Consider the following 17,717-nt stretch of genomic DNA (forward strand, 5'->3'; position numbering starts at 1 on the left):
CCACTAAATGGGGAGCAGTGTTGTTATTCATGGATCAAAGAAGGATGGGTCTGAATGCAAAGCTGGAGGAAATTACAGGTGGGAAAAGGTCATAGAGGGATTTGTAAACAAATACAATGATTAGGAATAGGAACCAATGGAGGCCATTGGGAATTAGGTTGGTAGCTAAATTGAACGTGGTGTAGGACAGGTTGCAGATGGCTGTTTTGCACAACTTGGAATTTGTGTAGGCTAACAGTCAAGAGGGTGGCAAGGATTGGCTGGTAAAAGTAATTCTTGAGATAACAAAGCAGGGCTGATGATTTCAGCAGCTATGCATTTGAAGTACAGTGGAGGAAATGTTGTTGAGGTGGAAGTAAGCAGTCTTAGCGAAGGATAGGATGTAGAATTTCAAGTTCACCTCAAGGTCAAATGGAACAGCAAGATTGCACACTTTCTGGTTCAGATTTTTTGAGTGGCTAGCAAGAGGATGAAATTTGAGGTAAGGATACGGAACTGTTTTACAGGAGCTGGATAAGATATCTCTGCTTTTCCTGGAAAAAAAAGGTTGAGATGGCTAATCTATCCTACGGAATTTGAAATAAATGGGTGGGAGGGCTCATGTTGCCAAAATTGGAGGATTAAAGATCATGGGCTAAGATGAGGTTGTAGAGGAAAAGAGAGTCAAGGTCCTGCAGCGATTTATAAACTAGATAAAGGTTTTGAATTTGGTTCATTCGGGCATGGAAACCTCTTGTTCATATTACTACCATCCTCGCTCAGCTGATGAATCAGTACGCCTCCTGTTGAACACCATTTGGAAGAAGCACTGAAGATAGAAAGGGAACAGAAAGCCTTCTGGGTGTGGTCTTCAATATCCATCATCGAGGATGGCTCAGTAGCACCACTACTGATTGAGATGGCTGAGTCCTGATGTACATAGCTGCTAGACTGGGCCTGCGGCAGGTGGTGAGATAACCAACAGGAGAGAAAAGCCTCCTTGACCTCGTCCTTACCAATCTACCTCTCTATCCATGATAGTGTTGGCAGGAATGATCACTGCACAGTCCTTGTGAGGACACCCACCATAGTGTTTGTGCCACTTCTGCAGTGCTAAATGGAATAGATTCAGAACAGAGCTAGCAGTTCAAAACTGGACATTCCTGAGATGCTGAGGGTCATCAGCAACAGAAGAATGGAATTCCACTACAATCCATAACCTCTTGGCCAGGCATATCTCTCACTCTACTATTACTATCAAGCCAATAGACCAACGCACATTCAAATATAAGTGTTAGAAATGCAAGGTGCAGAAACATGCCTACCTAACTATAAGCTGCCAATCTGGTGAAGCTACAACACAGGAGTACGTGCATATTAAACAGCAGAAACAGCATGTTATAGACAGAGCAAAGTGATCCCAAAACCAACAATCCGATTAAAGTTCTGCAGTCCTGCCACATCTCGCCATGAATGGTGGTGGACAACCAAACAGCTAATGGGAGGAGGAGGAGGCTCCACAATCATGGTGGGGGAGTCCAACACTTCAATGCGAAAGGCAAGGATGAAGCATTGCACCCATCTTTGGCCAGAAGTGCCAAATGGATGATCCATCTCGGCCTCCTCCTGAGGTGTCCAGTATCACAGGTGCCAGTCTTTCAACAATTAAATTCACTGCATGTGATATTAAGAAACAACTGAATGCATTGGATACAGCAAAGGCTATGGGCCCAGCCAACATCCCGGCCATAGTACTGAAGACTTATCCTTCTGAACCAGCTGGCACCTAGCCAAACTGCTCCAGTACAGCTATGACACTGACATGAATGATCTCAAAGTAAAAGATCCCCCAGGAAACAGTGACCATAACGTGGTGGAATTTAGCATTCAGTTTGAGAGTGAGAAAATTGGGTTGGAAACAACTGTGCTGAACTTAAGTAAGGGTAATTATGAAGGAATGAGGGCAGAGTTGGAGTGGACTGGGAAGGAAGTTAGCAGAAAAGATGGTTGATAAACAATGGTAGACGTTTAAGAAAATAGTTCATGACTCACAACAAAGGAAGAAGGATTCTAGGAAAGGGATAAACCAACCACGGTTAACCAAGAAAGTTAAGAGTTTAATCGAGTTGAAAGAAAAAACATACAATGTGGAAAAGATTAGTGGTAAGCCAGAAGATTGGGAAATTTTTAAAAACCAACAAAAGATGACCAAAAAAAATAAAGTGGGATAAAATAAACTTTGAGGGTAAACTGGCAAGCAATATAAAAATGAACAGTAAGAGCTTCTTTAAATATATAAAAAGAGAGAGGCCAAAGTGAACATAGGCCTCTTAGAGAATGAGGCTGGGGAAATAATAATGGGGAACCAGAAAATGGCAGAGGAGTTGAATAAATACTTTGCATCAGTCTTCACGGTAGAAGACACTAATAGCATTCCAAAAATACTAAATAATCAAAGGGCAAAAGGGGGGAAGGAAATAAATACAATAATTATCACTAGAGGAAAAGTACTAGGGAAACTAATGGAGCTAAAGGCCAATAAGTCCCCTGGACCTGATGGGTTGCATCCTTGGATATTAAAGGAAGTAACTACAGAGATAGTGGATGCACTGGTAGTAGTCTTCCAAGAATCCCTTGATTCTGGAAAAGTCCCAGAGGATTGGAAAACTGCCAATGTAACACCCTTATTCAAAAAGTAGAGACAAAAAACAGGTAACTATAGGCCAGTTAGCTTAACATCTGTCATTGCAAAAATATTACTGTCTATTATAAAAGATGTAATAGCAGAGCATTTAGAAATGCATAATATAATCAAGCAGAGTCAGCATGACACAAAAATAGGTGGGAAGGCAAGTGGTGAGGATGACACAAAGAGTCTGCAGAGGGATATAGACAGGTTAAGTGAGTGGTCAAAAACTTGGCAGATGGAATATAATGTGAAAAAATGTGAGGTTATGCACTTTGGCAAGAAGAATAGAGGAGCTGAATAGTATTTAAATGGAGAAAGACTCAGAAAGCTGCAGCAAGGAGGGATTTGGGGGTCCTCGTGCATGAATCATAAAAAGCTAGCATACAGGTTCAGCAGGTAATAGGGAAGGCAAATGGAATGTTAGCTTTTATTTCAAAGGGAATGGGGTATAAAAATAGGGAAGTCTTGCTAAAACTATACAGGGCACTATTTAGACCATGCCTAGAATACTGTGAACAGTTTTGGTCCCCTTATCTAAGGAAAGATACACTGGTATTGGAGGCAGTCCAGAGAAGGTTCACTACATGATTCCGGGTATAGAGGAATTTAGAAGAATGAGAGGTGACCTTATTGAACCATATAAGATTCTTAGGGGGCTTGAGAGGGTAGATGCTGAGAGGTTGTTTTGCCTTGTGGGAGAGTCTAGGACCAGAGGGCATAGTCTCAGAGTAAGGGGTTGCCCATTTAAGACAGAGATGAGGAGGAATTTCTTCTGTCAGAGGACAGTAAATCTGTGGAATTCTTTACCACAGAGGGCTGTAGAGGCTGGGTCATTAAGTATATTCAAGGCTGAGATAGGCAGATTTTTAATCAGTAAGAGAATAAAGGGTTATGGGGAAAAGGCAGGAAAGTGAAGTTGAGGATTATCAAATCAGCCATGATCTCATTGAATGGTGGAGCAGACTTGATGGGTTGAATGGCCTACTTCTGCTCCTAGGTCTTATGGTCTTATCTACCTGATGAAGTGGAAAATTGCCCAGGTTTGTCCTGTCCACAAAAAGCAGACAAATCCAATTGACCAATTACCGCCCCTATCAGTTTACACTCCCAGTCATCAGAAAAGGAAGATGTAATTGAAAGTGCTATCAAGTGACATTTAACCAACAATCTGCTCACCTACACTCAGTTTGTGCTCCGTCAGGACCACAGCTCCAGACTTAATTAAATCCTTGGTCCAAAGATAAAAAGAGAATTGAATTTAAGAAGTGAGGTGAGAGTGATTGCCCTTGACATCAAGGCAGCATTTGACCAAATGTGGCATCAAGGAGCCCTAGAAAAATTAAAGTCAATGGGAAGCAGGAGAAAGTGCTCTACTGCCATGAGACATAGTGAGCATAAAGGAAGATGGTTGTTATTATTGGAGGTCAATCATCTCAGCCCTAGGGCATCACTTTAAGAATTCCTCAGGGGAGTGTTCTAGGCTCAAGCATCTTCAGCAGCTTCATTAATGTCCTTCCCTCCATTGAGGGTGGCCAGATGTGTGGTTTTGCATCAATCAGCCCAGTTTTTAGCAGATCCGAACATTGTCTGCTACCAGATGCTTCACCTCTGGTATTTTGCTGCTTAGTCCACTTACTTTAGTAAAGCACCTACAGGGGCCTGTGTTTATTCCATTCCCCATCTGCAGCAGCCTCGCTGCATGGGGGTGCAAATGTCCCACTTTGCTTTAATACCTTTTCCCCAATGCCCTTCCCTCCCTCATTGTCTCTTCAATGGCGCAGAATCCCCAAAAGTGATGGTGTCACCACAAACGCGATGATCTCATTGTGTACTTGGTGCTGTCATCACATGTGTGATGACGTCAACCGATGCATTTCATGATAGTGTCCAGTTTTGGTGGCCTCCAGCATTGCCCACCCTAGCTCCATTATAAGGTCAGATGTTCGCTGATGATTGCACAGTGTTCAGTTCTCATTGCTACTCCTCAGATAATGAAGCAGTCCATGCCCACATACTGTAAGACCTAGATAACATTCAGGCTTGGGCTGATAAGTAGCAAGTAACATTTGCACCACACAAGTGCTAAGCAATGACCACCTCTAACAGGAGAGAAACTAACTGCTTTCCCTTCACATTTAACAACATTACAATCACTGAATCCTTTACTATCAACATCCTAGGGGTTATCCAAAACAAAAACAGAATTACCTGGAAAAACTCAGCAGGTCTGGCAGCATCGGCGGAGAAGAAAAAAGTTGACGTTTCGAGTCCTCATGATCCTTCAAGGTCAGGCTGCCAGACCTGCTGAGTTTTTCCAGGTAATTCTGTTTTTGTTTTGGATTTCCAGCATCCGCAGTTTTTTGTTTTTATCCTAGGGGTTATCATTGACCAGAAACGTAGCTATTCCAGTTGTATAAATACCGTGGCTACAAGGGCAGGTCAGCAACTGTGTATCTTGCAGCAAGTAACTCAACTTCTGGCTCCCTTAAGCTTTAACACCATCCACAAGGCACAACTCGGGAGAATGATGGAGTATAACCTATTCGTCAGGAAAAGTGCAACTCCAACAACACACAAGAAGCTCAACATCATCCAGGCCAAAGCAGCTTGCAGGCTGGAACCCCATCCATCATTTTAAACATTCACCCCCTCCAACACTGGCACAGAGTGCCAGCAGTGTGTACCATCAGTGAGATGCACTACAGCTATTCATCAAGGCTTCTTGGACAGCACGTTCCAAATCCTAAGTCTCTATTGCCTAGAAGAACATAAGCAGCAGATGCATGAGAACTTTTGTTTTATATTTGCTCATGGGATGTGCGTGTCGCTGGCTAGGCCAGCATTTATTCCCATCCCTAATTTCCCTTGAGAAGGTGGAGTAACTTCACAGTTCATGTGTTGTAGGTACACCCACAGTGCTGTTAGGGAGGGAGCTCCAGGATTTTGACCTAACAACAGTGAAGGAAGGCAATATATTTCCAAGTCAGGATGGTGAGTGGCTTGGAAGGGAACTTCCAGCTGGTGGTGTTTCCAGGTGTCTGCTGCCCTTGTCCTTCTAGATGGTGGTCATGTGTTTGGAAGGTGCTGTCTGAGGAGGCTTGGTGAGTTCTGCAGTGCATCTTGTAATTGGTACACTCTGCTGCCACTGTGCACCAGTGGTGGAAGAAGAGAATGTTTGTGGATGTGGTGCCAATCAAGTGGGCTGCTTTGTCCTGCATGGTGTCAAGCTTCTTGGGTATTGTTAGAGCTGTATTCAATCAGGCAAGTGGTGAGTATTCCATCACACTCCTGACTTGTGCCTTGTAGATGGTGAACAGGCTTTGAGGAGTCAGGAGGTGAGTTATTTGCCACAGGATTCCTAGTCTCTGACCTGCTCTTGTAGCCACAGTATTTATATGGCTAGCCTAGTTCAGTTTCCGGTCAATGGTAACCCCACCAGAATCTTGATAGTGGGGCTTCAGTGATGGTAATGCCATTGAACGTCAAAGGGCAATGATTAGATTCTATCTTGTTGGAGCCTGGCACTTCTGTGGCATGAATGTTATTTGCCACTTTTCAGCCCAAGCTTGGATATTGTACAGGTCTTGCTGCATTTGGACATGGACTGCTTCAGTATCTGAGGAGTTGCGAATGGTGCTCAATATTGTGCAATCATCAGTGAACTTCCCCACTTCTGACTTTATGATGGAAGGAAGGTCATTGATAAAGTAGCTGAAGTTGGTTGGGCCCAGGACACTAGCCTGAAGAACTCCTGCAGTGATGTCCTGGAGCTGAGATGACTGACCTCCAACAACCACAACCATCTTCCTTTGTGTTAGGTATGACTCCAACCAGCGGAGAGTCCCCCCTCCCACAGCCCCCCCCCCCCCCCCCCCCCCCCCCCCCCCCCCCGCCCCCCCCCCCCAATTTCCCATTGAATCCTGTTTAGCTAGAGCTCCTTGATGCCACAATCAGTCAAATGATACCTAGATGCCAAGGGCAGTCACTCTCACCTCACCCCTGGAGTTCAGCTGTTTTGTTCATGTTTGAATCAAGGCTGTAATGAGATCTGAGAGTTGAGTGACCCTGCTAGAACCCAAACTGAGCATCAGTGAGCAGGTTATTGCTGAGCAAGTGCCACTTGATAGCACTGTTGGTGACCCCTTCCATCACTTTACTGATGATTGAGAGTAGACTGATGGGGTGGTAATTGGCCAGGTTGGATTTGTCTTGCTTTTTGTGGACTGGACATACCTGGGCAATTTTCTACATTGCTGGGTAGATGGCTGGGGTTGTAACTGTACTAGAACAGCTTGGCTAGGGGCATGGCAAGTTCTGGAGCGCAAGTCTTCAATATTATTACCAGGATATTGCCAGGGCCCATAGTCTTTGCAGTATCCTGTACCTTCAGCCTTTTCTTGATATCATGTGGGATGAATTGAATTAGTTGAAGACTGGCACCTGTGATTCTGGGGATGTCTGGAGGAGGCCAAGATGGTTCATCCACTCAGCACTTCAGGCTGAAGATTGTCGCAAGTCCTTCAGTCTTATCTTTTGCACTGCTGTGTTGGGCTCCCCCATCACTGAGAATGGGGATATTTGTGGAGACTCCACCTCCAGTGAGTTGTTTAATTTTCCACCACCATTCACGAATGGATGTGGCAGGACTGCACAGCTTAGATAGGATCTATTGGTTATGGGATTGCTTAGCTCCGTCTTTCACATGCTACTTAAGTTGTTTGGCATGCAGGTAGTCCCATTTTATAGCTTCACCAGGTTGACACCTTATTTTTAGGTATGCCTGGTGCTGCTTCTGACATGCCCCCCTGCACTCTTCATTGAATCAGGCTTGGTGGTAATGGTAGAATGGGGGATTTGCCAGGACATGAGGTTACAGATTGTGGTTGAGTACAATTCTGCTGCTGCTGATGGCCCACAGTATCTCATGGATGCCCAGTCTTGAGTAGCTAGATCTGTTCAAAATCTATCCCGTTTAGCCACACAACACAATGGAGGGTATCCTCAATGTGAAGAAGGGACTTTGTCTCCACTAGGACTGTGTAGTGGTCACTCCTACCAATACTGTCATGGATCGATGCAGCTGCAACAGGCAGATTGGTGAGGATGAGCTCAAGTATGTTTTATCCTCTTGTTGGTTCCCTCACCACCTGCCGCAGACCGAGTCTAGTATCTTTGTCCTTTAGGAATTGGCCTGCTTGGTCTGTAGTGGTGCTACTGAGCCACTTTTGGTGATGAACATTGAAGTCCCCCATCCAGAATTGACCTGATGCTATGAGACTTCATGGAGTCTAGAGTCGACGTTGAGGACACCTAGCTCAACTCCCTCCTGACTGTATACCAATGTGCCGCCACCTCTGCTGGGTCTGTCCTGCTGGTGGGATAGGACAACCCCAGGGATGGTGATGGTGGGGTCTGGGACATTACCTGTAAGGTATGATTCCATGAGTATAACTTTTCTTTTATTCATTTATGGGATCTGGATGTCGCTGGCCAGGCCAGCATTTATTTCCCATTCCTGATTGCCCTTGAGAAAGCAATGGTGAGCTGACTTCTTGAAACACTGCAGTCCCTGTGTCAGGCTGTTGCTTTCCCTCCAAATTACTTGCTGTACCTGAATGCTAACTTGCTAACTCCCTATAAACAGCATTGAATGAGAACTCACTGATTTGGCACAATCTTGTTAATTTCCATCATGACAAACTGCCTTGCTATTGTAATTCTGACATTTTGATGTAGGTGCAAGCTCATGCTAGTGGACATTAATGGACCACAATTTATTGGAACTTGCCCTATGAATTGGATTTTATTCCTTACCTTTCAGCTCAGAAAATGTTGTTTTGTGAATTGCTGGAAATACAAATTGATAATCACATGGTTGGGATAACAGGGCACCTGGGACCATGGTGAATGAAAGGACCAACAGTCTATCTCCTTAACCAAAAACATTTAGGGGTAGAGAAAGAAACAGGGCAAATGGTGGAGAAAGAAATAGGATAGTTTTGAATCAAATTCAGTGTAAAAAGTGAAATAAAGAGAAGGAAAGAAAATTTGGATTAAGAGTGAAACAAAAGGGAAAATTTAAAATTTAAAAGACATACAGAAACAATTTCCGACCTGCAGAAATGAGACTTAAATTGTTCTGCTCCAGGGCCTCCAAGGTTAAGTGGCATCACAGGAACATGAATATCATCATTAATAGGCTGCTCATATTATCTAATACCAGTCCTAATTATCTGCAACAACTATAATTCCTATTTACAGTGCAAATACGGCAATTTCTACAGTATCCACAAATTGGCAGACATAGCTGAGTGTATAATTATGAAAATCACAGCATTGTTGGTTTAAGATTACCTGGGTAAGAAGGGGTTAAAATTGCATCTGCCTTGACAAAATTTGGCAGTTGGGAAGTATAGATACATTTGGAAAGTGATGATATTTGTTCATGGGATGTGGAACTGGCTAGGCCAGCATTTATTGCCCATCCCTAATTGTCCTTGTACAGAGGGCAGTTAAGAGTCAACCATATTGCTGTGGGTCTGGAGTCACACGTAGGCCAGACCAGGACTGCAGATTTCCTTCCCTAAAGGACATTAGTAAACAGATGGGTTTTTATAAACAACAATGCTTTTGTGGTCATCCATACAGATTTTTTTTTCATTAACTTCAAATTTCACAATCTGCCATGGTAGGGTTTGAATCCAGGTCTCCAGAGCCCCTGAAAAACTAGCCCAGTGACAATACCACTATACCACCACCTCCCCTTCCTCCATTTCAACAGTGACTACACTTCAAACAGTTCTTTAGGAAATCCTGAGATGGTGAAAGGCACTGAATAAATGCAAGTCTTTCTTTCTGAAACTCACAGGGAATTGCCAGCAAGATCCTGATTTTGCAAGTCATCCAGAAATTTCTCATGATTTGCAACTCAGAATGTAACTCTTCTTTGAAACAAATTGCTGTTTTTTTACACAGTAGTAATGTTGAGCACCATGAACTTGTCATTATTTAATGACCAAATTCTGGGCTAATGTCTCAACCTCACCTGATGGAAAACCTGTGCCACCTATTGGGAGACCTGTGGACTAGCATCAGAAATTGAGGTATAAGAAAGTTGCTTTACCATCAACTCCTGCTAATAAGTACAATCGTGGAAGAGATCACCTAAATTGAATTTGCATTTGTTGTAAACATTTGCTGATTCAAAATTTGGAAAATTAGCTCAGGGGTCGGTAACCTTAGTAACAAGAGCAGCCATTTAAAAAATTTAATCAAAAACGCAATATCTTTAGGGCGGCAATGCTGTTGCTCAAATGCCAATAATAATGAAAAGCAAGAGAGAAACATTTCAACAGAATACTAAAGGCTTTTACAAAGAAGTTGTTAATTGAATGATACTTTATCATACATATAATGTTAATAAATGTTTAAAAGAACAAACCAAGCCATTTAATTTCTATCAAAATGGGTTTGGTGGATCAAGGTTCAGAGCTGCACGAGTCCTTCATGAGCCAAATGTGGCTCTGGAACCATAGGTGGCAGACCATGAGCTAGCCAGATGTAAAAGGACAAGGCAAGAGGTTGACCATTGGAAGGGAAAATTCTATAGTATCTGTAAATTGGATGAATATAATTCAGTGCACAATAAGAAAATCATAGCACAACTGCATGCAGTAAGGGTACCTGGAAAAGGGTTAAAGATGCAACTTGGTAGTTGGGAGGTACAAAGGCACTTGGAAAGAGCTGAAGGTGTCTATCAAAACAGAGAAATTAGAAACATTTCAGAACAAATTAAAGTTGGAATTAATGCGGCACAATTAATGCATTGACTTTGGAAAATCAATGCTGTGGCTTTCCCATCATTTTTATGGACATCCAAAGTGATGCCAGCTGTGTTCTGAAAGTCATTGTGGCTGCAAATGGGGTTTCCAACCCTCCAGTATTGGCCTGGAGTCTCCAGGAATTGAAGATCAACCTCCAGGACAGTGTTGTGTGTGCAGCCCTGGAGAAATATCATCAGGCCATTAAAATAGGTAGTTCTTTTTGGTTATTTTCTCCTCTTACTAGATATAAAAATTTTGAAACTGGGTATAAAAGGCTGTCTGGCTGACAGTCAAGCATCATCCAATTGGGCAATGAGTGTTTTGCTTTCCAATTAACACGGGAACGCAGTGCGTCATGGGGATGGATGTGCTGGCCAACAAATGACTGATGCATGGGGGCAAGTCATCTGCTGAAACCTCCAGGAATATATTGAAACACAGTTGGCAACCCCAGCTGCAACTAAAAATGCCATTGTATTTCTTGCATGTGACAAAAATGACCCTGAGCTCTTCAAGAGTAACAGCAACAACTTGGATTTATATAGCACCTTTATAACATAGTAAAACATCTCAAAGGTCTCACACATCTCAAACATCTCAAATGGTTAACAGTGAGGTTGAGTGTCCTGGGCTACAGGAAAATATAGACGGGATGGTCAAATGGGCAGATAAGTGGCAGATGGAATTTAACCCTGAAAATTGTAAGCTGATACACTTTGGAAGGAGTAATTTGACAAGGAAGTATTCAATGAACGGCATGACACTAGGAAGTTCTGAGGAACAAAGGGACATTGGCCATAGATCTCTGAAGGCGGAGGGGCATGTTAGTGGGGTGGTGAAAAAGGCATATGGGACACTTGCCTTTATCAATCGAAGCATAGATTACAATAGTAGGGAGGTCATGTTGGAGTTGTAATAGAACCTTGGTGAGGTCACAGCTGGAGTGCTGTGTGCGGTTCTGGTTGCCACATTATAGGATGATTGCACTGGAGGGGATGCAGAGGAGATTCACCAGGATGTTGCCTGGGATGAAACATTTAAGTTATGAAGAGAGGTTGGATAGACTTGGGTTGTTTTCGTTGGAGCAGAGAAGACTGAGGGGCGATCCGATCGAGGTGTACAAGGTTATGAGGGGCATGGACAGGGTGGATAGGGAGCAGCTGTTCCCCTTAGTTGAAGGGTCAGTCATGAGGGGACACAAGTTCAAGATGAGGGGCAGGAGGTTTAGGGGGATGTGAGGAAAAACTTTTTAACCCAGAGGGTGGTGACAGCCTGGAATGCACTGCCTGGGAGGGTGGTGGAGGCAGGTTGCCTCACATCCTTTAAAAAGTACTTGGATGAGTACTTGGCATGTTGGAACATTTAAGGCAATGGGCCAAGTGCTGGTTTATGGAATTAGGTAGGTAAGTCAGGTGTTTCTCACATGTTGGTGCAGACTCGATGGGCTGAAGGGCCTCTCCTGCACTGTGAGATTCTGTGATCTGCGATTCTTATCAAACAAAATTTGGCATGGAGCCACATTAAGAAAAATCTGAACAGATGACCCAAAAGTTTGGTCAAAGAAGGGGAGGTTGGATGTCTTCCATGACTATTCAAAAACTGTCATTGTTATTACCTTAACCCTAACTACTAAGTAACCCTAACTTTAGTTGTTCAAAGAAATTAGAAGCACCCGATTTGTAGGTTGGGAAGGTGTGGTTGAGATGTTGAATATCCAGATAAAATTCCGAGGACACTGAAAGCATAATATTTCGTGCCCCAACTTTCAATGAGTGCGCTTGCGTGGGGCGTAGTTAAATCAAAACGGGTAAGGCGGTGACTCGATCGGGGGATTTTTTTTTGGTTCAACATTTTGATTATGATATCAAATTCGTTTGGAGCCTGAGGAAGAAGGAGGAGTGGCGACGTCGGCGGCGGGTGGGTGGTTTATGGACAACACACGGGTACACAGACTTGGTGAGACCCAAGGCTCAGTCAGAGAGAAAGAGAGAGAGAGAAGAAGGGAGCAGGACACGGTCATGACTGAGTGAAAAGAAAGAAAAAAATATCTCCCTCACCATCTTGTGTGCAAAAAACCACCAACCGGCTTCAGCATTCGGTGTTTGTCTTTTTTTTTGGGGGGGGGGGGAGAAAAAAAGGAGTTTGTTTTTTTTTCAAGAAGGAGAGACAACCAACAAAAGAAGGATAGGAAAAGGAACCATACGCAGGGCGGCTGGAGACGGCAATCTTTTTGAGATCCCCCTCCCCTATATATTTTAAAAATAATCATTTTGTTTTAGTCTTTGTGCCGGTGAGAGGAGGAGGATTTTTTACCCCTCTGGTGCACAATGAAGGCGCCTGTCCGCCATGTTACACTGATGCCCAGGGATTGACTGGATCTTTCATTTTTTTTAATATATATATTCATGTTTGATTTTGCTTTCTTGATAAAAAGATTTTATTAAAAAAAAATTCCCTTCGAGTTTCATCCCCCCCTCCGAGAGGGAGGGAGGAGAGGAGCCGGAGTTTGCAGCTGCAGCAGCCGCCGCCGCTTTTGTGTCTCTCTTATCGGAGCTGCCATGGCCGAACAGGCATATTCCTGGTGAGTGAAATCCTCAAACCTTACGCTTTATCTCACTTCATTTTCATCTTACTTACTCTTTTTTTTAACTGACCCGGGCGGTTGGCAATCTGGAGCTGTTCCCTTGCCCGCTGGGCTTGTTTTGGTTGTAGGCCGCAGATGCAGCCTCGTTCTCGCAGTTTGAAGGGAGCCGGGTGAGGGAGGGAGGGGGACCTATCTCAGCACAGCCGGTGGCTGGAGGGCGCTATGGTACCGGCTGTATTCCAACCCCCCCCCCCCCCCCAACGCCCCCTTACTACAGAATAAGGGCCAGAACAGAGGCTGTGAATGCATGGTTCATCTAAATGAACACTTAAATATTTATTAAACATGTGTACACAATGTGTGTACGTGTCTTATAGACCCTGGGTTCAGCTTCAGTAACATTTTGATCCGTAGGCCGATTCAGTGACCAGATGACATGTTTTTATTTTTAAATCAAATTTGTGACAGTTTTTTGTGTTGGTGACAGTGGGTGTATGTCAACTAGCAGTTTAGATGCCAACATATGCAGTGCAAATCAAATTTGTGAAAACAGTTACTCAGGATATTCGTTATAATTTTAGACGGAATATTTATGTACGTGTGCATTTGTTTACATATGCCTATTTGTGGGGTTGCACAATATATATGCCTATTGTAAGGTTCACTCACCAGGGATATGCCTGCTCGGCCATGGCCTATTATAATATGCCTATTGTACGGTTGCACAATTTTTTAAAGAGTGCATGGCTCCATCTGTGGTTTTCAGGCTAGTATGTTCGGTATCCAGTCATTGCATTTTTAAGCTGTTCAGTGACCATAATGGGTTTAAGGTGTTTGTTTTGTGGCATTGGAGTTTCTTCTTATTGAAGGGAGAGAGGGAGAAGTAGCATTCTGTATATCTACTGCTGTGGTAAGTAGACTTTAGTTCTGAATAATATTGACAGTGCAGAGCTGACATTAACTGGCAAGATTCACAGAGTAGCATTGATTACTTGGAGGATAGGTGAGGGGAATTGTACAAGCCTCTGAATAAAATAGCTTTTTAAGTAATTCTCTTAGTAAAGACAAAGGATTTTTTTGTTCTATCATACTGGCTCAAGGATGTAAATTGCGACAAAGTTGCACTGGCCACAATTGCCAGAGCATGCATATTGAGACAACGTACAGTAACATGTACAGTAATCAATATGCACACTCATGCTCAAATTATATTGCCTGTTTGGCATATTGTGTAGCATGATCTTTTGCATTCCACTGAGACTGAATGTGCTGATACTCCTGATGATGCCGATACTCCTGATGATGCCACAGAAAGATATCAGAGGGAAGAGTTCCTTTGAATGTAGTGAAATTATAAATACTTCATACACAAGTTTTATGACTTAGCTATGATTAACACACAACCGACATCTGATGCATTTAATAATTTGAACTGCTCCCTTTTAATCTCAAATTATAGGAAGGAGTCGACTTTATTGACAATCCCACTTGTATTCTTCCAATACTGTCCCAAATCGATGCAGTGTTACTGGGGAAATCAGAATAGATAGGAAACAAATTTTAAGCTTGATTTTCATGTGGCAGTTTGAGAGGTACGATTTCTGTTTAACGTGTGCTTGTCTGTAAGCTACAGGAAAAATCATGCTTAAGGATTATGCCATATTGTTATTGTTGCCAGAATTTCATCCTTGGGCTGCATAACTCAAAATGCATGCTAGGAAACCCAAGTTTGGAAGGACAAAATCTGTAATTGGGTCCACAATTCAAGTGGATTGATGGAATCTATTCTATAGTCACCATTGTGAGCCAGACATGTAATTTCCTATTATCCAACAGACATTCTCAGTTGCTGATCAAGATTGAGCAGGGGAGATGCTAGGCTAGGGAAAGCGAGGGTCACTAATTGCACTGCCACATTGACTTATGGCATCCAAACTGAGAAACAGGTGGTGCCAGCTTAGTTGAGAAACTGAAATGAGAATTTTACAAAAGGGGAAGGGCAAGGTAATCGCAAGTGTCTGTTTTTGCTGGATCACCCCAATTAATCATGCTCTTAGTGGTCTGTTGGTAAACTTGCTAGTATTAGCCTGACATCAATGTCATATATGCTTTGTTATATTTTGGTAAGATTGCTTTGTATTGCATAAAGGATGCTACTGAATTCCTTTCTAACTCACCAGCCAGAAGAATTGACATTATTTGAAATCATGTGTCATTGCTAGTTGTTAGTACAGTTTTTTGTTTAAAAGAAAAATCAATGTGTGGATAATACCACATTAGTAGGGTAGTCACTGTTGTAAAGCCCTTCATTGGCTGCAAAGGGCTTTGAGAGGTCTGATGGTAGTGAACACTGCAGCATAAATCATAGAATGATTACAGCACAGCAGGGGGTCATTTGGCCCATTGTCTGTGCCATAAATGATAGGTTTTCTTTGCCAGTAAACCTTTGCTTCTGCAGTTTGAGCCCCTCAGTTGGATTACTGCCTTGTTGTTCGATGCACAGCAATGGCCTGATTTGTTGCAGCATGGTCTCCTTTTGCTAAAACCAAAGTTCTTTAATCCATGAAGGTCATTTAAGTAGTTCAGTTTTGCTACCAAGATGAAAATTGAAGTAACTTGGTACTACATTGAATAGATGGCATGCTACATTCAAGGTAAAATGTATGCCTAATCTGCCAGACATGATGCTATTCCATTGCACAAAATAATATCTCATTCACTATTGATGTGATATCCCTGATTGGTGAATCAAGGAAAAAAAGGTACTGGACAGATTATTCACACCTTCGATGCTCACAAGACTAAATATAGCCAATCACTGCTAAATTTCACTGAGCTGATGATAGCATTTTAGAATTCAAATTTAATTCAACAGTACATTCAATACTTTCTAGTATATCCATTTTACTTTAAATGTTGTTTAAAAAAAAAAAGAATTCTAATTGAATTCTTGGCAAGCTTGTGCTTCCTTTATGCTTTGGTTATGCTGTTTGTATACTTTAGGAAGTGTCAAACTTTCAGTAGAAAGTGTACGTTGTTAAGAGTTTTGGGTTCTGGATTGAGGGCCCTATTTTCATTTGGTATTTAAAATCTCTATTTGTATTGTGATTTTGAAGGCTGGGTGGGTCAGCTATGTTCAGTTGTAATTGGTGAAACAAAAGTAATGAAGCATTGGGTGAACTTACTGGATTCATATTGTATTCAGGAGGATGTGATGTTAAAAAATGTTTAGAAAGGCATTGATTGTAGAAGCAAAGCAGCATAATAGCAGGAAATCCTTTTTTGTAATTTGGCAGTAATCTAAGCAGAATTAATGACTTTGACATAAATGAGGTAGAAGTCCTAACCTGACTAGAAGGATTTTACATGCATAGGACCACAGGAATAAATTACATCTATTACACATTGTTGAGAGAGACTAAAGAGGAGCTTTGAGAGTCATTCATGATCGTTTGAGGAAGTCACGAGACATTGGGGAAGCACTAGTAGATTGGAGACCAGCTATCATGGCACCCATTTTCAAAAAGGATGACGACTGAAATGGGCAACTACGAGTCATAGTTAATTCTGTATAAAATTTTAACTGATTATTATGAGTAAACTTGAGAGAATTACCTTTTAATGATATATGAAAACATGGAAGAACCTGACTGACTCGTTGACTTCTTAATTCACTTGGAATGTCAATTTTTTTTTATTCATTCATGGGATGTGGGCATTGTTGCCCAGGCCAGCATTTATGCCCATCTGTAATTGCCTTTGAGAAGGTGATGGTGAGCCTGTTTTCTTGAACAGCTGCAGTACATGTGGTGTAGTTACAGCCATGTACAGTACATGTGGTGTAGTTAGGATGGGAGTTCCAGGATGGTAAATCCTGTGTTGCGTATGCATAGACTTTAAAAGTCATTTGACAAAGTTTCACATACAAGTCAAAATCAACATTGTAGTGATTTGCCATAAACTTTGGAAATGTTTAAGACATTGGCAGAAGGATAGAAGAAAACAAATACTTAGAGTCTGCGAGAGTGAAGGGAATACTAAGTAGGGTAATTTGCATCAATAATTTGCATTCAGAGTCTCATTGCAGGTATTATCCATCCAGAAGGAGAGTAGATTCAGAGGTGACAGCAAGATGAGTTGAACGAAATATGAAGTAGATTAAATTTCATACATCGGTAAAGTACTTCATGCAAGGAAAATGGGTGTCACATAACCCATGGATTTTGTTGAAATGGCTAAGGATGAAGTTGAAGGAGACAGGAATTTTAAGACTTGACACTCAACATGTTCAGCCAATGTAAGCAGCAATCACCATAGCCAGATGAATGCTGAACTGTCTAGGGAGAACAACAGGATCCATTTCAGATGATAAATGCTTAGATTATTCAGATCATACTCAACTATTGTTAGTTTTTGGTCATCTGAGCCAGGAGACATTCAGTTGCTGGTAGTGCAGAGAAGAGTCATGAAGCTGATCCTGAATGTCAAGTCTAAGTGATGTGGAAAGATTGGGGAAAGTAGGACTTTTCAGAGTTGAAAGAAGGTATTATAGGTACATAAAACAAAAAGGTAGATAGAGCTGGACAGGAACTTGCAAATCTACAGCAACGAGACGCAGATTGAAAGACAAATTTAGGACTGA

The 17,717-nt window shown here is 42.2% G+C and overlaps 1 protein-coding gene across 1 annotated transcript in view; it reads left to right on the forward strand.

The window, feature by feature from the left end:
• The first annotated feature begins 12,326 nt into the window (after positions 1 to 12,326).
• Positions 12,327 to 17,717, forward strand: part of sppl3 (signal peptide peptidase 3) — a 202,544-nt gene continuing 197,153 nt past the window's right edge. The window contains exon 1 of the mRNA XM_041202893.1: positions 12,327 to 13,072. Coding sequence (XP_041058827.1) covers positions 13,050 to 13,072 — 23 coding nt within the window. The 5' untranslated portion in view covers positions 12,327 to 13,049. The remainder of the gene's footprint in view (positions 13,073 to 17,717) is intronic.

This window comes from Carcharodon carcharias, chromosome 13, assembly GCF_017639515.1.
Source record: "Carcharodon carcharias isolate sCarCar2 chromosome 13, sCarCar2.pri, whole genome shotgun sequence".
Lineage (NCBI taxonomy): Eukaryota > Metazoa > Chordata > Chondrichthyes > Lamniformes > Lamnidae > Carcharodon > Carcharodon carcharias.